Source organism: Labrus bergylta, chromosome 9, assembly GCF_963930695.1.
Source record: "Labrus bergylta chromosome 9, fLabBer1.1, whole genome shotgun sequence".
NCBI lineage: Eukaryota > Metazoa > Chordata > Actinopteri > Labriformes > Labridae > Labrus > Labrus bergylta.
In genome coordinates, this window is record NC_089203.1 from 22,290,722 (window position 1) to 22,317,545 (window position 26,824).

Sequence of the window (26,824 nt, forward strand, 5' to 3'; positions counted from 1 at the left end):
AAATGCCATGAATGCAGGACTAATATTAGCTCACATTTGTTTATGCTTGAATGTAGCCGGTAATCACTGTCGCAATCAAAGATCAAAATCAAGGACCATCTGGGTATAAAACCAATCCCTGGTGGTCCTGGTTCACTACTTATTAATATGATACATGTAAAGATGACTCACTTCTCTGCAAGCTCACATTCATAACCTGATTTCAGTCGTTATTAACAGGAAGAAATGATCTGTAGATGTAAGAGAGGGGAAGAAAATGTCCATCACCTGACAGAAAAATGACTTTGAAAAAAAAGGAATTCTGGGTTGGTATATTCTACAATTGTACAATTCACTTAGCAGACGCTTTTATCCAGCGTATGTAAATTCTCTATACTGCTGACAATGAGCTCAGATCCATCCTGTCTCAGGCTGGACTGCTTTAGATACAATATAAAGGGAAGGATCAATGAAATGAATAAAAACATTATTATTTTGCATTCTGTGTGAGTTATTTGCAGGTGTGAAAGTCTCAAAGGCTCAGGTCCTTCATGGTAGAACTCGTGGAGGCTGAAGTAAAGACTTCAAGTCGTCTTTGACCTTTATCAGGTGCGCTGGATGAAAAAGCTCCTTTGCAAAAAATAAAATAAAATAGAGACACTGCAGCGTGAAAAGGTCACACAGTAAAGACTGACATAATGAATATGTGTTGCAAAGGATACCAACACTTAAAACTTAATCAGAAATTGATGTTAAAGTCTGTGTCCTAGCAGCATGCATTCAGTTAGAAAATCTGCTCGATTCCACTTTTTCCTGTTTGAGTGCCTACAACCAAGCCATTTGTTTTTTTTGACCCCAACGCCCTGTCAACGAGGGAGATCCACAAGACACTGGGAGTGACCAGCAGGAAAACTTTACTTGACTTTCTATTTTTTTTCTGGCTCAACAGAGCTTGTTAACTTGTTTTACAAAGCAGAGATAATGGTGCATTAGTAATATCTATATCCTTAATGTTGCGTTTGATTCGTGTCAACACCAGAGAGAAACGTTGGTCGGCTCACCACTGCAAAGGCTCGTCACTACAACGCCACTCACTTCTGTTTCTCCAGCTTTAAAACAAAAGCACTAGATGTTCTACTGTTTGGAAGGGGAAACTGAAATTCACAGATCAGAAGAAATTGTATTTATTGAATGCAGAGTGGACAGTCTGTTGCTGCGTGATGGGACACGATGTTAGTTTGCTGTAGAAGTGAGCATCAAAAGTCAAATGGAACCTGTTGCACAAAAGTAGATAACAAAAGCCTTCTCATACTGTCACTAGAGTTCTTTTCGACATAAAATGATTGACCCGAACCCATATGGACCCAGCAAATTCCTCTAGAAATACACATACCCAGACCTTTTCCCCTCAAGGTTGTAGCATGTTCAAGGAGAGAGCGAGAGAGAGACCCAACCGGTCTCATCTTTTAGGGATTTATAGAAATATGAATACAAATATGGAGCATTATTGTCATTTTACTGATGTACAACACAACAATAAAATGGAATTACAACGGCAGGTTAAACTATGGATATCAATCATTTAAGGCTCAAAAACAATTACCATTTTAAAACAGTCCCTAAAAAATATCAATGAAGACAAACAATACAAGGCATGTGCAAATGAGCATTATAGCAGCAGAGCTATATGTAAATAATTAGTTATAAGGTACCCAAGCATAATGCAAAAAAAAAAAAGAAAGGAAAAGGAATACAAATATTTTGGATTGTTCTCATTACACAATTCTTTGTTGTTGTAATACAAGCTTTAAAAGCTCAGGGATCAATGACCTTCTGTCAGCCACTGAAATCAATGAACATTGCTGCACTTCCTTCTTGTTGTTTTAGTTTAAAAATTAGCATGAAGGACGCCCAGAGAGAAGCACAGGGGGGAGAAGAGGTCCTGTACCTGAATCCATGTTCTGGGATCTCTTACAGCCATTCTGCTGAATAAACACGGAATGCTTCCACATTTTAAATCAATCTCGGAATAACTCAGAATTCCTCAACAATGATGAAATTAGTGTCTCTAGTAAGATGAATGTCTAAACACTTTAACAGTCTCCAGCCATGGAGGGCTGTCTCCGGTCTGTATTTACATTAATGACATAATCGCTACAGATGATCTTTTTTCACAGCAAGGGAACTCAAGAGAAGAGCTGCTGAATACACTCGGAATAGGACTTTAAAAGAGAAATGCAATGCAAGGGGAAGGACAATGAATTAAGCTGTCACAGCCTTTTACTGACTCAGGAGATGTGATGTAACTTTTAAAACCTATTTGAAAAAATGTATGTGAAGTCTTTATTAACAAAAAAAAACTCAAGGAAAGATGAAAATTGGTTTGTGCTTTTTTTGAGGATTTAAACTCACTCCCTTTCATCCAAATTTTCACCTACTAATCAATAGGGAACATAAATGAAGTGATATCTGGAAGCTAGTTCAGACAGACAACCGGAGCTTCACACTTGACATGTGACCTCCTCCAAAATCACCCCACAAACATCCTCCCACTTTGTCAGTAAGCTGCATTGGTTCATGCTGTCGGCAAATCTCAGCTGTTTGTCTAAAGATTCACCGAGCAAGGACTGGGGAGAAATGTATAAGACTGACATAAAGAGTAAGCACGAAATACTAGGATCAGGTGTATTTGCTTCAAAGAATTTGGTGCAGTAATAACTTAAGGTTCTGCAGCTTCTGGTTTAAAGGACCTACGGGAGCGCTATCAAACTCTCTGCAACTTGAAGTCATTTAGACCCAAACAACACCCTCAGGTTTCAAAACAAACCTCCTCCTTAACTGAGCACCGAGGACAAAGGGAGAGAAACGGAGGCACATCGAAGTGAAGACGAGCTCTGCTGAGGGGTCACAGAACTATGTAGCATCATTATTCATATGTGTCCCATTCATACGTGGTCAGATACATGCATTCATATTCAACCTCCCCAGCAAAAAAACAGGAATCAGTGCATAAACAAAAATCTGCTGCATGACATCCATTATTATTGAAAACAGATAAGATCGTCCTACCAGGCGCAGAGATGGAGGATGGAGGAAAAAAAAACAAAAAACAAAGATGAAATATGTAGCTTTTGGAGTACATGTAAACATCATACTCTTATCTCTGTGAAACATGTGTTCTATGTTTAGAAACAGTAACAGGCCAGGAGAGTAATGAGTCAAGTCTGTGCAATGGAAAGCACGGGGTCTGCAGGATATTTAGAGAGATAGAAGAAGACCTCGAACACACCTGAAAAAAAATCATCACCTATCACTATGAGCTGCTGCTACTTGCCTTTTGACACGGCTGAACATTATTCAGGAAATATATCTGCAGCAATTACTGTACGCAGGGCTGAGGAAGGAGAAACTCCCCCTCTGCGTCCTGTGAGAATACTACTGCGACGTCCACACACAGTGATTATTAGGAACTGAACAACAGAGCATGGCTAAAGACAAGCAAAACCTGCAAGGGTGACTGTGATAAATAATTGGCTCATTTGTATTCTTTTGTAAGAATTGAAGCTGCTTGGGCTCAAAGACAAGCACATTTCAAAATAAAGTTTGGTTTCTTTAAAGAAGAAACTACATTGCTTGTTACATGGTGCATGTAACGCTGACTAACACATGCACATGTGCGAAAGAAGTGAAATTTTACTTCACTGGTGACGTCCACAGTAAGTGCTCGGGTAATCACAAAAACATGGTGGGGATCTGGATCACTGGGATCTTTTTGAAACAGTTTCATGCCAGAGGAACTTACTTGAGTACATGTGATGAGCCGTTGATCTGCGTGGCTGTGCAGGCGGCACCGGACCCCAGGATGGACGGCCTGCGGTACCTCTTCCTCCCACAGCACAGGATGGTGAGGAAGGCACGGCGAAAAGTCCTGTTGAGGAAGGCGTAGAGGATGGGGTTCAGCATGGAGTTGATGTAGCCCAGCCAGAGGCAGGCGACCCACAGCTGGTCTGGCACTGTGTAGTCTATAAAGGGGTCCACCACATTCGTGATGAAGAACGGCGCCCAGCAGAGGCAGAAACAGCCCATGATAATGCACAGGATCTTCGCTGCTTTGGTCTCTGTCCGCATTCTGTGGTTACGCTGGTTGTCAGCAGAGTCCGATGCACCGGCTCCTCCCGCCCGCTGCAGTATGCTGATCTGCAGGGCGTGTGCCTGAGCTGTGACATAGATCCTCTGGTAGGCCAGCACCATGAGGACCAGAGGGATGTAGAACGCCACCACAGAGCAGGTGAGCGCGTATGGCTTGTTGACCATGAAGACACAGGAAGTGGAGTTACTGCCCTCGCTGTGACGCCGCTGCTCGATCTGGTAAAAGAAGTTACATCAGACAGGACAAGTTACAGAAGCAATATAGTCATTACGGCTGTTTTGTTTGGACCACATTCACTGGACTTGGTTTCCAAAACATTGACATGCAGGAAACTTTGCTGTATTGACTACCTGCACAAAACACAAACAAAACAAAAGAAATCTCTGCTGTTAACATCACATCGTTGAAAGTGAAATCCTATAATTTCACTTTCTTGGGACCTTATCATTTACAGAATTCCCTTTCACACAGAGAGACATTGTCAATGTCAGCTGTGCACTCACAACTTGAAATTCTCCACTTAGTTTAGGTGAGACTACAGCAAGTGTAAGGACATTTATACATAACAGTAACAACAGAATAAAACATAATTAAGACGACTGTTGTGGGTGTTAAAGAGTATCAAGCAGAAGAACTCTGCTCAAAGTAAACATCATCAACCTGCCCACTCACTTGCAGCGAATATTCCAGACTAGTACATGCTGCATTCACACATGGAAGAAGAAGAAGACATATTTGATTCACTGAGGGGAAATTACGTTTTTCACGCCGTTAGTGAACGTGATACACACACAAAGGGCAGAAACACACACACACATACATGCACAAACAGGATCCTATGGACATGCATTAGTGGAGAGGCAGAGTGAGGGGGCTGCACAAGAAAGCGCATCCAAGCTGTTGCGTTTCAGACTTATACCGCCAACATGAACCAAATCAGATCACCCATGACTTCTCGGGGGGCTTTTTACTCAGGAGGAACAAACACACTGTACTTGTCTACATTAAGTTAACTGGAACATATTCTGTTGTTTGTGTTCATATTTGCAGCCCACGTGGACAATGTTGGGGAAATGTTGTGGGCTGTTTTCAGTGCAGTGCATGTGTGAAAGGAGCCATACAGTTTTAATGCCCCTGCAATGTTGTAATGGCCATCGTGCATGCACTGATCCATCCATTCTTTGTTTTTTTTAAATCCCAAGTTGGGTCCAAAGGGGTGAGATGCTTAACAAGGTATTCTAGCTAATGAGCAACATTTTTCACTCCTTGTGGGGGATCCTGAGATATTCCCAGGTCTTGTTGAGATATGTAATCGCTTCAGTGACTCCTGGGTCTACCTAGGGTTCTCCGTCTAGTTGGAGGTGCTCAGAAAACCTCCAGAGGATGAGCTAATTATTTTAAATTGCTTGTACTGGAAAGTCTTCTCTGATCCCAGTTAAAACTTGAGTAAGATTTCTGTGAGGACTTGTTGAATTGGTCTACTGGTTTATGATTTACATTCCCATAGCTCAGCCATACAATTCAGTCAATTCAAGTCTACATTTCTGTAAAACATGACCAGATGTTTCTGAGTAAATAAGCTATTGTTACATTATCATCTTTTTCTTTGCTGCCAGAAGTATTTTTTTTTTATTTCATGCTTCGATGGAATTGAATTAAAATGCAACTACCCTGACAAAGATTAGTGTTAGCTGTATGCACTAATGCCCCAACTCAATCCCCGGACATGACCATGCTGGCACAAAAGTTGGGATTTTCTGAGAATGTACGTGCAGTTTTTGGAAATAAATTCCCAGTGTAACCACTTGTTTAAGCTGCTGGAAATGTCTGCTTTACTATGCCATGAAACACCTCCTGACTTCATAACAACCCACTTAAAATCCAACGCTTCCCTCAGCCTGAGTCTCTGTGGTTAAAAAAAAAAAGAGCAACAGAAGTCCTGAAGGTGGGGGCTCTGCACCTCTTCATTAATCACAGACAAGTTCCAGCCCTGCTCTTCCTCTGCTATCATCTCATCACTGAGGAAAACTGGCTCAGGGCTAAAAGATGAATAATGCAGAGATCAATCTATATCGCTGCCGGCACACGTTCACATGTTTGTGAGTTGAAGTCCTCTTCATGAATGGGTTTTTACGATGTTTTCCATGTGAGTGGTTAGGTCACCTGTTCTGCTGCACGAATGCACAATATGAGAAGAGTTAAAGCATTCAGAAAAGGATGAAAATGTTCTCTATTTCCATCTATGGGTCTGACAGGAACTGTTGAAAAAGCTCATTCTGAGTGATTTTATACTTTTTCACTGATATGTTGATTTATTTCACACTTTGGAGTCTTGCCAACATGCCTCATGAAAGCAGGTTTTGTCATTATTTTAGTGCTTAAAAAAAAAGTTTAAATCCAATTCTAATGAAAATTATTTGGAAGTTGTTCGACCTCTCTTTGAAGCTCTATGCATCTTACTACACGTCTTTCTGGGGTAAATCCTACCATCTTTACACCTCATTAACATCAACTGATTGACTCTGTTAAAGTGATCATAAGGAGATAGTCCTTATCATCAAAGAGCTGAAGGCTGAAGTTGTTATTAATGGTCTCTTTGCTTTAGTAAATCCTATCTTTCTAGATTTAAGTGAAACATTTGGGAAACTTCATGTACACTAATGAGGAGGCCTAGTTTTGGTGTCTTGAACCTTTTCTGAAGACGAACAACATTCAGAATGAGTTTCACTTAATGGTGAGGCATAACTCACTTTTCAAATGTTGAACATGTTTCTGTGTGAGAAAATTAATTTGTTTGGTTTTTAACCCAACTTTTGATTGAATATCAGAAAAAGATAACTATGCTATTCATTTTGCAGCCCCAGCTCGAGCCGGCCCCGGCTCCTCGTCCTCACCGCCGCCGACAGGCAGGCCTTATGTCTCGGCTGCTGAGCTGGCCTCCAGCTGTCCTTAGTTGGTAGAGTCATCGCCTTTCAACCGAAAGGTCGAGGGTTCGATCCCCAGCTGAGCAACATGTCTGATGTGTCCTTGGGCAAGACACTTAACCCCGCATACTCCCTCCGCTTCGGTGGCGGTGTATGAATAGGTTAGTGTTGTACTTACTCTCTGATGTGCGTCGCTTTGGATAAAAGCGTCTGCTAAGTGAATTGTAATATTGTAACAATACACAGCACTGGCCTACAGAAAAATGCTTCAATTTATGCTGTCCACATTTCTAGTGGGATAAATCATAGTAGGCTACACTCTTTAGGTATTTGTCTACTTACTCTCAACCTATATCTGGTTAATATTAAACATATCTTGTAAGCGTCCATCAGCTGAGACATAAGGCCTGCCTGTAGGCGGCGGTGAGGACCAGGAGCCGGGGCCGGCTCGAGCTGGGGTGGACTGGTAGTGTCCGTGCTCTCACTGTTTGGCTATGGACACAAACACATAGAGTCTGTTTTTTGCCACGAATTTCCAAGATACCAATTCCTTCTGGAAAAAATTTCGGGAATCAGTTGAGGAAATGGCCTTATGTGTTGAAGTAAATATGTCTGTAAACCTGACCTTAGTGAGAGTGGCCTGCGGTGTTGTGCATTCTGGGATTTGGTGTCTTTCATCTACATGAGCCAAAAAGACACTTTCTGCCTTTTCTGGGCCAAGAAGGCACCAACTTCAACATTTCTACTACATATATGACCCAATGTCAATACAGATTCACGTTTCAACGGGTGAAGTATCCCTTTAACTGTTACTCAGGGTCGACAGCTGGGACAAACACATTTGATTTTTCATCCAGCAGACTGGGGTTTATTTCAAGTCAAGTCAAGTCAATTTCATTTATGAAGCACATTTAAAAACAAACCATGTTGAACAAAGTGCTGAGTGCTTAGAATAACACCATAATAAAAGACTAAGAGCACCTTCACACACAATAAGACACAAGCACTGAAATGATGATTAAAACACCAAAATTGACTTATACTAATATTTGAGGTATGTGACGCTTTTGCTATTACAATTAGCTTGGTCCCACTGACCTGGCTGCCATATTTAAAGTGATGGGAGTGAGAAGATGTTGTGTATTCATAGTCATACTGAGACATTTTGAAGAAAATGAACGAAAAACTGAAAGAGACTTTAAGATAACTCAATTGGTGTGATTAAGTGTGAAACTCCAGACAAGCCTCCTTAAGTAATAAGAGCAGCTCATTCCTCAGGGCAACACAAACAGAAGGAACCATTAAAAACAGACACTGATTTGTTGGTGTATCTCTTTGGTCTCTGACTTCAGGTTGTTTTGTTTGGGTTTGGGAGCTGCAGTTTGTGCCAGAGCTGACTCACTGCTCAGAATTTTCAACAGCTTTAATTGGACCCAAAAGAGAGACGCTGCTACCTCTGCTGCACGGTGCTTACTTTTCACCGTTGTGCTGTAAACTTCTGTTCGTGTGCGTTTGAAAGAGAGGAAGGCAAAGATGTGTGTGTGTTGGGCTCTGCCGGAAAAGAGCTAGCTGGTTCTCTTGTCACTCTGCACACACAGACAGTTTGTATTTGAGTGCACACCGTCTCTTTCTCCTTCAAACTTTTATAAGCTTTCCTTCAACTGATTGTTTAGAAATGTGCCACAAAAATTCCAGTTATGCAATGGTTCAAACTCTTCCAGCATTGCATACTGCAGATATTTCAACTTGTATAAACAAACTCTGCAGCTACTCGACATGCCAGTCACATCCGCATCATCTCGGTTGAAACGCAGGCACGAGTGCGCAAAACCATCAATAGCCACTTCAGTGTCCAAATCTCTCTGACAGCCATGTCTCTGTAATCTCCGATAAGCAAGCATCGCTGAATTCTTTTCAATCCTGATACCGTCAATGGCTTGCACCTCGTCAGTTTTCTAGGATTTGACATCTTCACTTCAAAGCTGTACTTTGTGGGTATTTGGAACATCTTTTTCTTGTGTTAAAGTCATCAAAAACATATATTTACACTTCTTTCAAGAGAAAGAAATACTATTTCCTTTAAAGCGATTAGTAGTTTAAACCAGAGACTTTAAGACATTGTATATTTCCGTGCTCACAGCCAGTACTTAATTGGTGAATTGCTCCCTGTGATTTCTCTGTGTTATAAATCAAGCTGCACGTTTCTTAGACCTTGTGCCACGGCTCCTTGGACCAAAGAAGACTCAAAGTAAATGTGCATATTTCACAAAATCGAATGATGTGACTTTAGAAATATTTAAAAGCACAGTGTGTTTGTTCAAATATATGAAGAGAACATTACAGATAAGAAACAGATCACAGCTGAAAAGTGATGTATGTCCGATGTATGGAGGCTAGAGTTCTCCAAGCGAGCGGCCTGGGTTTGAATCCGACTTGTGACTCCTTTCCTGCATGTCATTCCCCACTCTCTCTCTATCCCTGATTTCCAACTCGCTCCACGTTCCTATCTCTATCTTTAAGGCCCAAAAGCCCAAAAATAAATCTTAAAATTGATTTCATTAGAACAATAATAAGCACCTCTGGACGTCTACCAGATACTTATCGTTTTCTAAACTGCATGATCTAATAAAAGCTTTATATAGACAGCATGACGGAAGAAAAGAGACAGTTGCTTGTACTGTATTTCAGTCTTTTAAAACTTTTTTTGAGTTGTAAGCACTTCTTATGACCCCTTAGCAAAAGTTTTCATTTATTTATCGGGAATTATGGACAGTAAAACTAAAGTCAGATTTTTTAATTTGAAAAATGTTGAGGTCTTAGGGGGAATTAGGTTTCCACTATCGTGCAAATAAAAGTCTAAATTTAGAGTAAAAAGTTGAAATGAATATCCTTTCATAGTTTTCTTTCCATCTTTCTCACAGGATTGAGTTCCAGCAGGGCATCTGTTCAGAAACACATATTTGATCTTCTGTTAAATTGCAATTTCAAAGGTCAAGGAGGTCAAGAACGACCCTCCAAACGCAATATTTGTCCTTCTTTTACAATAATCCATCTTGTTTCCCCAGTCACTTTCATCCTAACCCAAGGTTCCTCTCACATTATACCTCTAAATCGCCACAAATTGTCTCAGTTTAAAAAACACCAGAATATTTCTCCTATGCTCTCCGTCTGATCCTCTGCATCTTATTCTCATTAAACAAAGACACTGAGTCACCCATTAAATGAGCTACTTTACATTTTCACAGCTTGACTTCATGTCTGTGGTGTCAGCGGCCTTGTCCCTCTGTCTCTGTGTCTGACATGTTGATGCTGTTGCCATGGTTACACATGAAGCATTTCCTCTTTGTTTAAAGCAATGCTCTTCAGGACTTTGATTTGTCCCTTTGCACATGATGGACACTAACTGTTGTTTTTCTGTGTTTATGGTAATCATATTTGAACATATTGAGTTTTATTTCTTCTTTCTTCTTAAATACAGCATAGAAAGAGAAAGAGAATTGTTCATAAAGCTTGTTTTGCTTTAGTGAGCTAGTACCTTGTGAGAGCAGGAAAGAACAGCCATCGACCTTTTTGTCCAGATATGCTCAAAAGGTGGATGTACTCACATCATGTATACAGTACAAATAAAACACAGCGCTCACCAGGTGGTCGATGCCGATGCTGTTCCAGCCCTGCATGATGGGCAGGAAAGAGATGAAGGTGGGAATAACCCAGCAGCCTCCTATCATCAGAGCCACTCGCATCGGAGTCATTTTGCACGTGTAGACCAGAGGCTGGCAGCAGATAGCGTAGTACCTGCAGACAAATGACAGAAATACTGATCAACCCATCGCAGCAGATCACATGAAAACTAAAACATCTCATACTGTATATGACTTTTTAACTTGAATCCAGCAGTGACGGCTACCTTTGTATTCTGGGATGGTTAAATGTTCAATTTGATTTACAAACTTGCAGTAAATAGGAATTCCTACATATTCAAATTCCAACATCACAACAAAATACAACCGATACGACTAAATGTGACTTGTTTATTTCAAGTCGTTTCAGTGCCTCTGTTTTTGCCTCTCCTTTACATTTTAAACAACCTCTAAGGCAAGACATGAGGGTTGTTGCTGCAATACATTCGCAAAAATAGGCTTTCCGACAATAATTAAGCACTAGAACATTTTCAAAAATGTTCTCCTCTTTCCAATTTCTCTGTTTTATGTCTAAACCTCTCTCTCACTGTTTCTCTCGGCCTCTTTTGTACTCAGTTTATTTTTACTCTCTCCCACCTTGAAACCACTTTCAACATCACCGGCACTGCACTCTCCTGGCTCAAATCATACCTCTCTGACAGATATCAGTTCATCAGCATAAACCACTGCAAGTCCCCCACTACTCCTCTCTCCCAAGGTGTTCCACAAGGTTCAGTTCTCGGACCCCTCCTCAATATCCTGTACATGCTCCCCCTTGCTCAAATCATCCACGCCATGGACTTGATGACATTCAGCTCCACATCACCACCAAAGCCATCACTCCCGCCACTCACTCAATACATTACTCCACCCCTTACTTCTCCCTCTCCATAGAGCTCCACTGTACTCCCCCACGTCCATAACCTTGGTGTCATCTTTGATCAATCCCTTTCCTTCAACAAACACATCAAACACATCACCAAAACAGCCTTTTCCCATCTCAGAAACATTGCCTGCCTCCGCCCATCTCTCTCCTTTTCAGCTGCTGAGACCCTCACCCACACATTCATCATTCCAAACTGCACGACTGCAACAGTCTCCTCTACGGTTCATCATCCAAAACACTCAAGAAACTCCAATGTATCCAGAACTCTGCTGCTCGTCTTCTCACACACTCCTGCATCTGTGATCACATCACTCACCCCCATCCTTCATAACCTCCACTGGCTCCTCATTCCCCAGCATGTCCACTTCAAACTCCTCCTCATCATCATCATCATCATCATCCACCCGCACTCTCAGGTCTGCTGACACAAACCCCCTGTCAACCCCCTTGCATGACCAACCATCGGTCCAGGGGGGACAGGGTCTTCTCCCTTGCCGCGCCAACCCTCAAGAACTCCCTCCCGATTATTATTTTCAGATTTCTATCCTTTTAATTTAATCTTTTTCTGTGTGTGCCTTCAAACTTTACTCATGTCCCCTTTCTCATTCTTTCATCATTCTCTCTGCTTTAACCTTCAAATATAACACTTTTATCATCTTTTTTTTTTAAAACCAGGAGTACTTCAAAACCTCAACAATTCTCAAACACATCAGAAATGACACATGCACCATGGCATAAATAACTGTCATGACATTATCTCAGTGCATCTGATGCATCACGCTCATTTCCTCCTCTGTTGGTCAGTGAATTGTGGGTTGGCCTTGGCTGCTGCATGTCTGCAGGAGACAGGATGTTCAGCTGCAGCGTCTCATTACTTGTCCTTGATGACAGTTATTAGTCGTTAGGATAACGATGGCTGACAATGCTGAACTGCCCTTGTTTTGTACTGGTAAGGGGTCGTGCAAAAACAGCCTTAATTGACACAGGTCCTTAGTCAGACTAACACAATAAATCACACACTTTGCTCCCGTTTATCCAGACTTTAATGGACAGGACTCTGATTCTGGATAAGTTGAGAAATTTTTACTGAATGTAAAATTCCTCAACCTCAATTTAAGTCTAACAAACGGTTTTCATGATAACAGATTATATCCAGTTTTTTGCCTTATCGCCTTTCATTGAAAAATAGATTGACTGAAAAACACATTAAAATGTCTTCCTCTTTCTCCGACTCAGATCTGTCCCTCTTCTTTTACAGTCTGCCTTGATATTTTCTGTCTTTTACGCCAAAGAGTCAACAAAAACTCGACTTCAGCAGCCATCGTCTTTTCAAACAGTGAAACAAACAGGATTTAGCTGGTTTCCAGTCATTGTGTACAGAAATCCCACTGAAACAAGACACTAAGTTCTTCAATTGAGGTTTTCTCTTTCTATGTATCAGTCTAACTTCATTCATAACTTCCTCACTTCCTGACTCACACATTCACTCTGACTCCAAAGAGGGAGTGTAAGTGTGTGTCTGAGTGTGCGCACGCGAGCATGATATCACACACTACAGCAGGAACTCCCAGCATGCTGTCAGGGAGTGATATCACTACAATGATGCTGGCACAAAACTGCATGAATGAAATCACACGGGTGATAGGGGAAAAGGATGAATGAGTGCGCAGAGATTGAGGTTGAAAAGAGAGGAAGGAGAGATAAGAAAAGGATAGAGAAGGAAATTAGGAAAAGAAGAAGAGGCAAAGCAAAGGGGGGAGAAAGGGGGAAAAAATAAAGGATGCAAAGGAAGAGAAATCGGAAAAGGAAAAACAAGCAGGAAGGGAGACAAAAAGATGAATCTATGTATGGAAAAGCTCAGATGACAGATGCATCGCTTACTGTAACAAATCCTCCATAACTGCAATTTCACCTGGGTCAATGACTGTGAGAGTGTGTGTGTGTGTGTGCGCATTCTCTGAGCACTCAGGTCTGTTGCAGTGTGATAGGAAACAGATGAAGTCGACCAACCGAGCCACTCAGACCTCTATTACCCTCTAACCAAATGGGTCTACGTATGTTTACGAGTGTGTTTCTGTGTGTATAATGTGTTTGTGTGCGTGTGTGTGTGTGCGCCTGTCTGTGTGTACAATGTGTATGTCAGCCCTTGCAGCGTATCTACGAGCATCCATGTCATGCTTCACTGTGTTTAAGATTTCCTGTTTTTGTGTTGGACATAAGAGCTGGAAAAAGGTTTGCGGCAAACAATTTGTGTGGCTGATTAATACTGAAAAAAAAAAAAAAAGAAGAGTGACATGCTTAACAATTGTCAACTTTCTCATTTCCTTTAAAATGTTTTGCTTAATTTGCTATTAATGTTTGTTTTGCTGATTTTTCCCCAGTGTTTTAATGCACTTTGTATAACCTCTGTGTATTAAATAGGAAAAACTAAAAGTAAACGTTCCTTCCATATAGGACCAAAATAATTGGTTGTATATAAGGAAATGAGTAGGCTAAATGCTAATTAAAAAACAACAACAATGATTATTTTCTCAATTTTTTCATTGCATGGTGAAGCATCAAACGCTCCCCGTCCGCACTGCATTTGTTACATTTATTTCTCTGCTCTGTGAACTTCAGTTCCTCAGATTAAGTATTATAACATCTAGGCCATTTATTTATTTTGAAGGTGTAGAAAAGGAAGAAGCACATTTTTCAATGCCTGCCCACAGAAAGTCGCCAGATTCAAAATATCACGTCCTTGATCAGCTTGGGAGCACACTCGTCGGTGGAACATGGCAGAAAGCAGTGTCACTGTGGATATGGAGCAAAATGATTTCAATGCTGTAATGCTGGAGTATTTTATCTACCTGTTCTAAGCTTCAAGAACATTGAGCGTCAGACTTAACAAAATCCTCAAGTCATTTTCTTCTGCTTCAGTTGGCCACCTCTTTCCAGCTTACAAACTGTATGACACACACTGCATGCTGCCTTTCTGTCTTTTTTTGAACATTTTTTCCCAAGCAGTCATTTTAACTTGGAAATTTGGTTTACATGGGATATGAACACAGCGTCTGGCTGACAGTCCTGTTTTTGCCCCACTGTTTACAAGCCAATTACTGTGCAGCAGGGCAGGAACAGGCTGGATTATATTGGAGAACAAATAACAACTACTTCCCCAACACCAAACATCTAAAAGAAAACTTACTGATGGTGAAAAAATCAGTTTGTTTCAGCCAATGACTATAACTTTGAAAGCACGTTGGAAGCGGTCGCCATGTTGGAAATGCTCTCTCAGTCTAACTTTCAGTCAACCTAACAACAGCCTGAGAGCTGGAGCTGAGGCAGGTTTAAGCCTTTTGACAGACAGATACACCGTGCCCGTCAGTCAGGTCAGCTAAGTGCCTTATTGTGAATACATTTTATCTGTCATAAAATCAAAACGGACGAGTAATCAAAAAAATCCCCCCCCGAAAGAAAAAATTGAAGACCAAAGTGAATGCTAGACTTGGCATGATCGGGCACAAACACATCTCCAGATGAGCTGAAAGGGTTCAAAATAAGTTCTATTATACTATGTTTTGTATGTTATACTTGACAGAACTCATAGTATCAAAACTAAAACTAACTTAAAAGAAGTCAAAGTTGACGGACCCACACCACCACACATGATGCCATTCTTTAAAAGTAATTTGTCAAACTTTTTTTTGTCTTTCTGAAAGACTATCTTTAGGGTGCCTTTTCGCCTTTATTAGGACAGGACAGTCAGAGATAGACAGGAAATGTGGGGAGAGAGAGAGTGGGAGATGATGTGCACCTAACAGCGTCAGGACCTGAATTCAAACCTTTGACCAGTGTAACAAAGTAAACTAAATCAGCAACCCTTGGTTTTTCTTTCACAATAGCTAAGCCTTCCTTTAGAGGTCAACGCCTAACTGTTATTAAGGGTAAAACAAATGTTGCACATTTGACTTACACATGCATATATGTTGTACTGATATTCTCTGTTTTTGAGCTCTGTGTCCCGAGGCATTCAACAAGAGAGAAAAACTGCATTAAAAATAATTGTATCCAAAATGACATCCATCCTAAGAATGACTTTATAATAATCAATATTGTTGTTGCAGCTTTCCTTCTGATTAAGTGTCTAACTCCCACACTCATCCCCACCACAGCAGCTGAATTTACACATTTTTATAACCTTTTCTGATCCTCCCTGGGATGACTGAACACTGAGCTCTGCAGCAGCAGTATTAAAGCTAATCCACTTTATCCCAGCGCCTGTCACTGTTGGTATTTTGCTGCCTCCCCTGCTTCGGTCCCACCTCATTACCTGTTTGCGGTGCGTGGCATTTCGCAGGCATCAGTGATTTGGAGTGCTTGTGTATTCTGTGTGTGGTCTGCATGTGTCGTGGCATTAAGAAAGGTCACGAGAGCCTTTCTATTTGAGTAGCCAAAATAGTCGCGTTGAAAGGTTGCAAATGGGTTCTTCAAGTGTGGATGAGGAAGTCTGAAGTACAACCTCCCACAGCGTAATACAGGTGAGAATTACTGCACTGAGTGAATACAAACGGCCATACACAAACACACAGTATGTAAGCTTAGACACATACAGGGACCTATAGCATGCATAGCATCACATTAACCTGGGATAGATTAGAAGCAGATGGAGCACGGTCCAACGGCAGCGTGTCCCGACCGCAAGCACTTTAAATAGTGCCTTTTTTCTTTTGATCTACTCAACAACTCTCTCTATTTACTTGGATCATTTTGATACAGTTTGATTTATATGAACGCTGGTTTTCTGAGACACGCAAAGCATCATATTACTTATTCCTTGTTCACACAACACTGCAGGACATTTGATTTGTGAGTGCAAATGAGACAAATAAGCGAGGCTATAGAAGAGCGGGGCTCGCAAATCAAATAGCCAGGAGCAAGAAATATGTGTTTGTAATCGCTGTCTCAGCACACAGAGATTTTTTTTTGTTTTTTTTTGTTTTTGCACAGCTCTTCTACATCCTTGCTGTTTTAGCACACTGGATTCACATCAATAAGAAAAGCTAAAAAACAAGGTGAAAAGGACTACAAAGTATTATGCACTGTTTTAAAGCAAGTCTGAATTTACAGGAAATGGTATAATGCAAATCTCCACTCTCTCTTGGTCTGGTCTCCTGCTCCTGCTCTCAGTGTTTGGTATACATAATTGCATCTTTAGCCTAAAGAAACTGTGTCAGAATGTGATCTCTAGTGACACATGTCAAAACTCAACAACATTTTCCAAACAGCTTTCCCCTATCGTGTCAGTCATCAGCATCTGCTGCCGTTCTTTCGGGGGAAGTTAATTTGTGTTGACAGGTTTGGACATTTTAATTGCATATGGGGGCAGAGGACGGGTAAGAAGTATCATGCAGCAAAGTGACAAACACAAGGCATCATGATCATGAATTTAAGCGAGGAGCCACGGGGTAGACTAGCCGTCATTATGCAAGAGGTTTTCTAACAGATGTTCTGTGAAGGTCAAGGAACAGTTTTTCCTCTCAATGGAAACATGAGGCGGATTGTGAACTCGCTTTTTTCAGTCTTTTGTCTCTTTTGTTGTCCCTCTGCACTCTATTTTTGTCGGTTTCTTTTTTCTCTGCTGGAGCTTTGCATGCATTTACTTTGTCAGTAAATTGCTCTGAACACATGTCACACGTCTCAACAATATGTGACATTTTATTCTCAGACAGTGATGTAACAGCAGCATTCATTCTTCAAAATGTAAAATAAAACACATTACATATTGCTGCTGTATATCTGTATTATTGTGAGATGATTTGTAATACAAATACATTTCTCCAGGTCTTTGTTCAGTACTTGGACTTGTGACATGACAATAACATTACATCTGATTATCAAATTAATATGAAAGCTCCTTAAACTCTGTATCCTGACCTCTACTGCAAAACAAAAACATACAATGTTTTATGCAATTATATTTTTTAGCGGGATGGAAGTCACAAATCTGATGCAACATGCAAGATTGTCAACCTTCACATTAGCAGTTGCCCAACTTTCATGCTTTAAATATTTAGCTTTGAAGTACAACATAAAAAACTATTAGGTATTCCTTTGGTGAGTAAAGCCTTGTTTTTTTATACTAAGAATATTTTCAAATGGGTGGTCATGAAGTGATGCTATCTTATTTATCAAAGTGCTGCATCCCTCCAGTAAAAAAAAACAGTTCACAGGTTTAATGAACAAAAGTCATTCAAAGATTATTTGGTTCTTCAAATAGAATAATGTCCGGCACTGAAATCAACAACATTAACATCTGTTACGAAATAATTCAGGATATGGGACAATGCATATTCAAACATTGACATGCATTCCTTTTATTTGTCTCCACACATTTTCCTCTCTCTGACTAACACTTTGTCTCGCTCATTGAGTTTTCCTGAGTGTCTTTCTCAGCCTTAATGCCTCTTCACTGACTGCAGTTGTAGCATCCTTCTTGTAGCTGTATCAGTATTTTTAGCCTTAATTGATTTCCATTCAGCTTTTGTCAGTATCTTTGGCTAACAGAGAATGAATGAGAAGCTTTATCCTGCAGCTGTTCACTTATTTCTTTAGGCTCTCTCTTGGCTTCATTCTCCGTTTCCCCTTCTATTCTCTCAGTTTTTCTCTGGTTTCTGTCTCTGTCACGTTCACAAGCTTGTGTTGTCTTTATCAGCCAAGTTCCTCAAGCAGAAATTTACCAGAGGCAACAGATGTTTCTTTTTATGTGCATCAAGTGATGTTTGTAGATGCCTCTTTCTCTCCTGCTTTCAGATTGTTTCTTTTTAACTCTTTCCACTGATTCTGAGCTGAGACCTCTCACCAGCTTCAAGGCCCGTCACGATAATAGATTTTTAAACTTAGCTATGATGTACATCAGATATTTCTTGTAAGAGACCCTGGACCTTAAAGGTCACACATTACACAACATGCACTTTACTATGTTTTCCAAACAAGAATATATGTCCCTAACCTGTCTTAAGACTCCCCAATTATGACAAAAGTCCATCCTCCTCTATCATGCCATCTGTTTCCTGCTCCACTTTTCAGAAAATGTGTGCTCAAACAGGCAGTTTGGAGATTTTCCCTTCATGACATCACAAAGGGAAGTAACCCCTCCCCCAGGTGGGTGACACTCCCACAGCTAGGTGTTTGTTCTGCCCTCTGAGTGCACCTTCCCACTGTAAATGATAGGGCATGGTGCGAGAAATCCGAGCCACTTCCCCTTCCAGAGAGGGGGCGTGGTCAGACACAGCTCATTTACATTAAAGGTACAGACACAGAAACAGCCTGTTCTGAGCAGGGCTGAAGAGGGGTTTATAGGCATGATCAAATACAGGATCAGAGTGGATTTTTAGCAAGAAACCTCACAGAGACCTTTATGTGACCTTTAAACCCCTCTCATAGTGTGAGTATTTACTGAAAAATACTATATGTTGCTTTGAAAAATATACAATACAATATTATTGTGATGGAGTTCCATTTTCCCCAAGGACAGAATCAGTAGCATTTTACTTAAACTGTCGGGAAAGAAATAGTACTGATAGGAAAACATTTTTTTTTAGATTAGTTAGAGAGCAGATTTTTGGCAGAAAGGATTCAAACTCTGGCTGAAACAGAGTCTACCCTTAATTCAGTGGGGGGGGGGGGAGCACAAGCACCACAGACATGACAGATCCCGTGTGTGTCCCCATACAAGCTGTCTGATCTCTTTTTTTTCTTTTACATTGTTGTTTATTCCATGTTGTGTTTCCGTAACGCTCCGTCAACAGCTCGACAGTACCTTCTCTTTGGGTCACGAGATATTTGAATTCAGTGACAGTGTTTGACATTGTTACAGAAAGAATTAAAATACCGCAGTTTGAGATGACAGTGTTTAAACACAGGTAAAAAAAAAAAAAACGTGCAAGAAATGTTTTGTTTTGGAGATTTTCTTTTTCCCTTCTAAATTCTTTTATTTATGAATCCAGACGTTTCTGACTGTTTCCTTCTGTGTTTACACTCTTTCACCTCCAGGGATTTGCTCAGCAGATGCTCCCTCTCATAGAAAAAAATACTTGAAATGTATTATTTTTTACTTTGCTATGATCTCATAGAAACTGTTTTTTGTTTTTGAGGATGCTGGAAGCTACAAATGACTGGCCCATTTTCTCCTCCTGGAGACCAAAATATGTTGGAATCGACCTTTCCTTCATTCTTGAAGTCAATCGTCACCAGAAGTTCGGGAGCACATTGGTATGTACCCTTTGGTAAAAGTTCATTTTGACAATAACAACATAATAAAAATAAAAAAAATTGGTCCTGTAGTGACATTCCTTCAGAAAGTTTGCCACTGACTAGCTGAACGCTGTGTCACTTAAATCTTTAATCTGAGGAGAAACACAGGAGATGTAATCCAGATTGTGCGAGATTAATGAAAAAAGTTGTAAATAACATCGTCACACAGTAGAAAAACATGTTCCCCTCTGCCTACTGAAGCTCTCTGTAAAGGGCCTTTCAGAAAGGACGCAGTGGAGCGCGGTGTGCTGCGCATTCATTGTGTGTTGTGTTGCTCGTCGCAAGAGCGTATCTCCTTGCTGCCGAGATGAGCGCAGCGCAGGGTCCAGCTTGCCGCTCTTGTGCGAAAGTGAAAACATTTTCTACCCGGGCGCAGCGCTCCCTGTCGACCTCCGTGCGTCCAATAGGAGGGTCGCTCAGATCACAACAACAATGGTTTCTCACTTTCCTGAGCTCTGGTTTAAAGACCTACCGGGCAAGATAAACTCTTGTTTTGAAAGGGGGGTGATATACTATTGTGGAAACAAATATTAAGATATATTGCTGTATTGATTTTTTTGCACAGCCCTACTTAATAATATCTATTATCTTAAACAACACTATTAACAGTCAAGAAACATTGTCACCTTTTTGTGTTAAGATCCATTACATTAGGTGTTTGTCCTTCAGATATCTGCATGCTTTGTTTGTCTGCATGCGCTTCTTTGAGTTTGAATGACTGCACTTCAGTTTCTCTTTCGAGCACACATAGCAGCAGAGGTCAGCCTTCTTTTCTCTGTGCACCAGAGGCCATCAGCAGCCATAATGTTAAACGCCAGAAGCTTTCTGCAGGCCAAGGCTTTGAACTGTAATCCTTTGTGAACCTCAGAGGTGAACAGAGACAATAAACGGCTTTTCTTACCATGCTTAATAACTAAATTCCTCATCCCACTTCGGTCCAAAACGCTTAGCATTACATTGGCCACAAAGATAAACTGGACTCCAAGCTGCTTTAAAGAGACATCCTCCTTAGGATTAAAATATTTTCCAACATTCCCACAGGGAGCTGATCAGCAGGATGATAAATCCGTTTCACTGAAGTAAGCAGGGGTTCTCCGCCTTGATTCAGAGCATCTTGAGGGGAGAAAGAAAAAGAGGGAGAAAGCATTTTTTTTTTGTTCCTCACCATCAACCTTTTCTTCCCATAAAAGTCAAGCATTAAAATTGATAGATTTCTTCAAGGTTCTCTTTTTCTTGACCTCCTGTCATACTCTGTGTTGCAGCCACAGCTCCTCTAACCTTGAGGCTGCAAATAAATGCGGACACTCAATTTGAGGAACCATATAGAGCACAAAGTAAAGTTCCTAAAAGAGTCACTTTCATGTGGGAGATTCAGGGAGAAATGCATTTGAAGTGCGCAACAAAAAGTGGAACCCTCGAGGAACACCTTCATAAAGGTTTCATGAATACTGATGGAAGGCCACATACTAGAGGCTTTTATTCAACATGCATTGTTCCATCAAGGATGCCTACTTTTTATAGAAAAGATCCAAGAAAAAACATAGATGAGGAAATTTGAAGAAATATAGTCTATTATTTTCCACCAACGGTTGAGCAGAGAATAACGGATACGAGCATCAGTCTACTCAAACTAACTCGGTAAGTGTTAACACGTTTGTATCTTACCTATCACGAGCAAACTCCTTTTTGAAAAATTAAAAAGTCAATATTGTCATGGGATGGTCATAAAGAGCTTAAGACAAACTGTAATGCATATCCACATCAAGTCAAGAACTTTCCCTATCTAAAGAGCACCTCAAATAAACTCTTGGTGCGTCCACACAGTGCTGCAATCTTAACATGTATCGATTTCTATCATTGTTGTCTTTCAGTTTTATCCGTACTTTCTTTCATCCAGTGTCTCTTTCTTCTTTCAAACATCTTCTAACCAACATTTTTTTTAAATCCCCGTCTGTCTAGCCTCACTCTTTCTGATCTATATCCTATGTAGAGCTATATTTATATAGCCGCCAATTTTTTGCTTTGTCTTCTTTACATCCTTTTGTCCATCGGCTGTGGGTTTTTTTTATGCCAATTGAAGAGACAGAGCATGCTTACTTTGTTGTGGTTGTGGTTGTTAGGGATTTTACTGCAGAAGGCTGGTATAATGTGACTCTGCTTCTACTGACTGTATTCATGTTTCAGTTTGCTGCTGACAGCTTTTGCGACTGCCTTATTGTCCAAGTGATCGTCTCTAACATGGGAGTGTTTTTCACCAGCAAGTTCTCCCTCCAAAACCGTCAAACAGAGTCAGAGTGGTCGATGGTTTCTACACTTTGAAATAAGATGGTTTTGAATAGAGCAGCGCAGCTTGATCCAGTTTGCAATAACAAATATGAAAGCAGTGATTAGACTCAAAATCGAGACGCCCAAGCAAAGTCAAAATACACTTTTAGAATAAAGCTCGCTTAGAAGTATTTCACATTTAAAAAAAATAATAAATTGAATGTGGGTGACTAAGAAGGTCGCAGTTTGGTCGTGATCCGGTACCAAAACTGGATATTTATGTTTAGAAAAAAGATGATGGTTCCAGTTGGTATGGGTAAATAACTAACTTTACAAACGTACATGTATGTCATGAATTATTTTCCTGTGTTTGTTTGACCTATCAGTTGTTTAAAATCGTGACACGAAGTGGACTACAGTATGGAGTTCTTCATTCTTAAAAGCATTTCAAAATAATGAGCCAGAGGACCGTGTCTAAAGATATGTTTGGAGGGGATCCTAGATTTTGAAGAACTGGGCACCATTAAAGAAGAATATCCTCAAAATAAAAATGACTATAAATAACTAACTTCTCTTTCAATATTTAAAGAGCTAACAGACACAATTATATTTGCACATCAACATGAACGTTGTCCACCATAAATCTTAAACTCTCTGAAGAAATCAAGACCTGTTTCACTTCTTGTACCATCAAGGTGCCCTCCCCTCCAAGGCATTTAACCCTTGATGTCCCTACATAGAAACTCGATAGCTCTAATTAGTGTGTTTTACTCTGACTCCGGTCTCTGGAGTAGAACTGCCTACAGGCCTCTTTGACTTCCACTGGCAGAGCTAAGACCCAACACCATGACCTAACATGAGGGTCCAACAAATGAACAGCGTGGATCCAGGTGAGAGCTCTTTCACCTCTTAATCATTGAAACTTAACAATTTTGCAGAGTTTTACAAATCCATGAAACACAGCTCTACACTTAGTGATGTCTGTTTAATTTTCTTTCCATTCATTTCTGTGATGTAAAAAAAAAAATCTGTTACCTGTCTTACAGAATTTGCGAGGCTTCTGAAAACCTCAATATAAGACAGTCTTGAGGGCCTGCCCTGAAAATGTCCCTGTCTAACTCCAGTCTCACTTTTAACCATGTTTATCGTGAAGGGAAGCTTTGAGTTGACAGAAACGATTATATTCTCATCCCAGTCACTTTTAATTACCACTGTAACCTTACAGCAGTACACTGTGCTGAAGCTAGAGCTGTCTGTGTTTCTTTCCCCCGGGTGTTACCACTAAGGTGACTTAGAGGTTGGCCTTCCCCTCGGGTTGGTGAAACTTGTTTAAGACTGAAGGACAGATGTGCAGGAACTACTCAGAGGTGAACAAACAACCTGAACTCCTCTGCATGTTTTTTCTAAAAAAAAGCAGAAATCTGAACTACAGAGGACAGTGTGCAGTTATATGACTCTTCCTCTTAAGGATTGTATTCATAAAATAACACATAGGTAATGCAAGGAAATGTCTTAAAGGTTATAGGTGACATGCTGTATCCAAATAACTACATGGCCAGAGAAACAACATGCTGCTCCTGAATGCTGCTCCTGAGAGGACACTATACTGCATGTTTTTCCCAAGCTGCAACCTCCGGCGTTGACAAAAGTAAGCCAATGCGGAAGTGCAAAATCCTGCAGCTTGTTGAGGCTCCGCTTCAGGCTGGCTCCAAAAGCCCCAGGAAGTCACATACACACAACATAAAAAAAAAAAAAGCTTGTCTTTGTACAGTAGAAATATGATGTTTACAGCCTGGTACAAAAAACAAAATAGGTCTGATTAGTTATTGTCCTCATGGGCACACACTGTACGGAGGTGAATTCTTTTTACAATTTATCCGTTTTGAGCTAATGAACGATATGTGTTATCCATAGTTAGTCGTGTATCAGACATGATTGACAGGTGGGCACGATGTATGAGACAGGATTTCTGGCATGGCGGCTGCTGCTGATGAGCCTCCAGAACCCCCCTGCCGTTACAGATGGGTGACATCATTCAGGATTCGTCCATCAATATTTACAGGCTATAGTTTCTCCATACCTAACTCAAGGCCTGATTCACTGAGACCAGATGACCTGCCACTAATACAAATTTTCCACCATTTGAATCATTTTCTCCGTGCTAATCTAATTCACAAAGCATATAGCGCTAATGAAAATCAGGTGCAAACATATCCAAAAAGTATTTTTGTTTCGCGCATTTCGCTTTTGTTTTGCGTCTGAAAGTGGAGAAAAGGTGTTTGCACCTTCACTCTGCGCAGAACTGCTCTGTCAAGCTGATGGAGCACAATTTTGTCCACATAAAGATGATTATCTGGGGGCACTTTTGATGTCAGATGTGAAAAATGCTATATAGATTTCACCTTTAAAAATGGTTTCCTATCTTCATGTAGCAAGCAAATAGAACTTTCTCAGAGTTTTAGTGAATGCTGAATCAAACCTTCAGAAAGGTAGGGTTAAGGTAAAATGATGGGCATGAAATCCCTTCAAGCAGTACTTAGAAATTAATTTTTTTCTCTCAACTCTAAATCCTTCACTCTTTTGTTTGTGTGTTTCCGTGATTGCATTTTCTCACCCTCACAGATGAACTCCTAACCTGATGAGTGTTTTTGGTTCCAAGTTTTGTTAATGAAGGCGGGCTAAGACAAATCCAGTGTAAAATCTGCCAAAGCTTCTTTTAATCTTTGGCGCCTTTGTTTATGTTATTTGCAGAATTTGTGTTTTTTTTAACGTGTTTGTGTTGACATTTTTAAAATCTCCAGCAGAACACAAACATAAACACTTAATCTGGGCTCTGTGCCATTCAGGGCTCCAGACTCTCTCTTGGTGCGACTGTCTTGACTGACAGTTTCATTAATGTTCGGTCTCATCCTGCAGTTTTCCATGAGGACACACTTACACTCTCTCTCTCTCTTTCTGTCAGTGTGTGTGATGCTTTTAATATAAACACAAACTTCATCTCTAATGGCCTGAAAACCTTTAATTACACTCTGACAGTTTACGAGTTATTTGACGCATTAAAGTGGAACTCTTGAGATGATGATAGCAGCTCATGCTAAATCTCAAGTCAATGATTTGGCAGCTCGGTGCTGCCCAACACTTCATAAGATGGTGTTATGTTATATAATGCATTGATTACTTAGATGGCAGACCTAGAAAACTTTATCAGATCCAGAATCTACAATCAGAATTGCTTTGCTGCTGATTACCTTTACACATACAGTACAAAGAATTCAACAACTTGGGCTCACATCCATTATGAATGGATTGCACTTGCTAATAGCACCATGAATTGCGCAAAAATAACAAATGCAAATTGCCTCGTTTTAGGACTCTATCCACGAAATTCACAATAATTACATTCACAAAGTGGTCCAGTTCCATGCAGTTTGCTCTTGTTTTGCGTCTACGTATGGAGAAAAGCCGCCCACACCTTTGCTCTTCTGTGCGGAGCTGCACTCGAAGCTGATGGAGCTGTTTTGCCCACATAAAGATGATGAGCGAGGAGGGGAGGGGAATCATTTTCTCACAGTGCGACATGGTGCATTTATTTTTTTTTATCACTGAACATAAGTAAGGCAATCAACACGACCAGTAATAATGGAATGCTGCAGGAGCTTTTTATAGTAAAAACTCAACTAAATGAAGCATAAAGAGTATCTGAATATACTACACTTTCTTAAGCGGGAAGCAGCTTACAAAGGGTATAAGGTCATTAGCATGTTCTATAAAATTCTTGGGAGAAATATTAAGAAAGAACGACCAAAGAAGCGAGCTGAGAAATGAGATGAGGAACACAGGATATGCGATGCCATTCACTGGGGACAAGAGTGAATTTGGGGTAATGAAGGCTGAAAATGAAGCTGCGGGATGCAGAGGCAGCTGTATGTATAGAAGCGTCTCCGGTCTGATAATTGAATGAGGCAACCATTTCCTCCTTCACTGCTGCTGAGCTTTGCATCTCTGCTTGTCTAATTTGGAAGATTATCTTGTGTTTGTGTCATCATTAAAAACACATATGTGTGAGATGTAGCTCACTTTAATGGTCTTGCAAATTAGATACTTCCTACAGCATTAATATTACTATGAATGCTTCAAGGTGAGATTGCAGAGGTCCACTGTGCATTCTTTAGGATGTGTTTGCAGACAAATCCTTAAGGCATGATAAACAAGAATAATAAGACCACAGCCCAATATTCCCTGTGCATCCAGCCAGACAAGGTCCTGAGATTACATTCAGGGTGCAGGGCCACAATGTGCCAATACATTTTTCATTTACTCACAACACAAAACATTTGTTTCTTTGGGGCTTAACAAAAATCCAGCACATTTACTGCAAATGTCTTTGAGCCCAAATCATCTTTGGAAGTGTAAAAACGGTGATAAGACTGTGACTTACTAAGACTTACTCTGTCTGGTTCAGGTATTCTCACATCCCCGGCTGCAGCCTCAATACACAAAAGATACCCACAGAATGAGGTAAGCGACATAAAATAATCACAGAAACTTCCCAACAAGTTCCAGTTTGTTTACTGACCAAAACTGAGAGACTCTATTTTTCACCTCACAAACCGGGACCCTTAAAGCTGTGGAACGAGATTCTAAT

General features: G+C 40.5%; 1 protein-coding gene across 5 annotated transcripts in view; it reads right to left on the minus strand.

The window, feature by feature from the left end:
• htr4 (5-hydroxytryptamine receptor 4) overlaps nucleotides 1-26,824 on the minus strand; it is a 178,870-nt gene that overhangs the window by 64,862 nt on the left and 87,184 nt on the right. For all 5 annotated transcript variants that reach the window (XM_065958417.1, XM_020637470.3, XM_020637472.3 and 2 more), the window contains 2 exons: nucleotides 10,695-10,848; nucleotides 3,782-4,344 (listed from right to left, as the gene is read on the minus strand). In XM_065958417.1, the coding sequence (XP_065814489.1) occupies nucleotides 3,782-4,344; nucleotides 10,695-10,848 (717 nt within the window). The remainder of the gene's footprint in view (nucleotides 1-3,781; nucleotides 4,345-10,694; nucleotides 10,849-26,824) is intronic.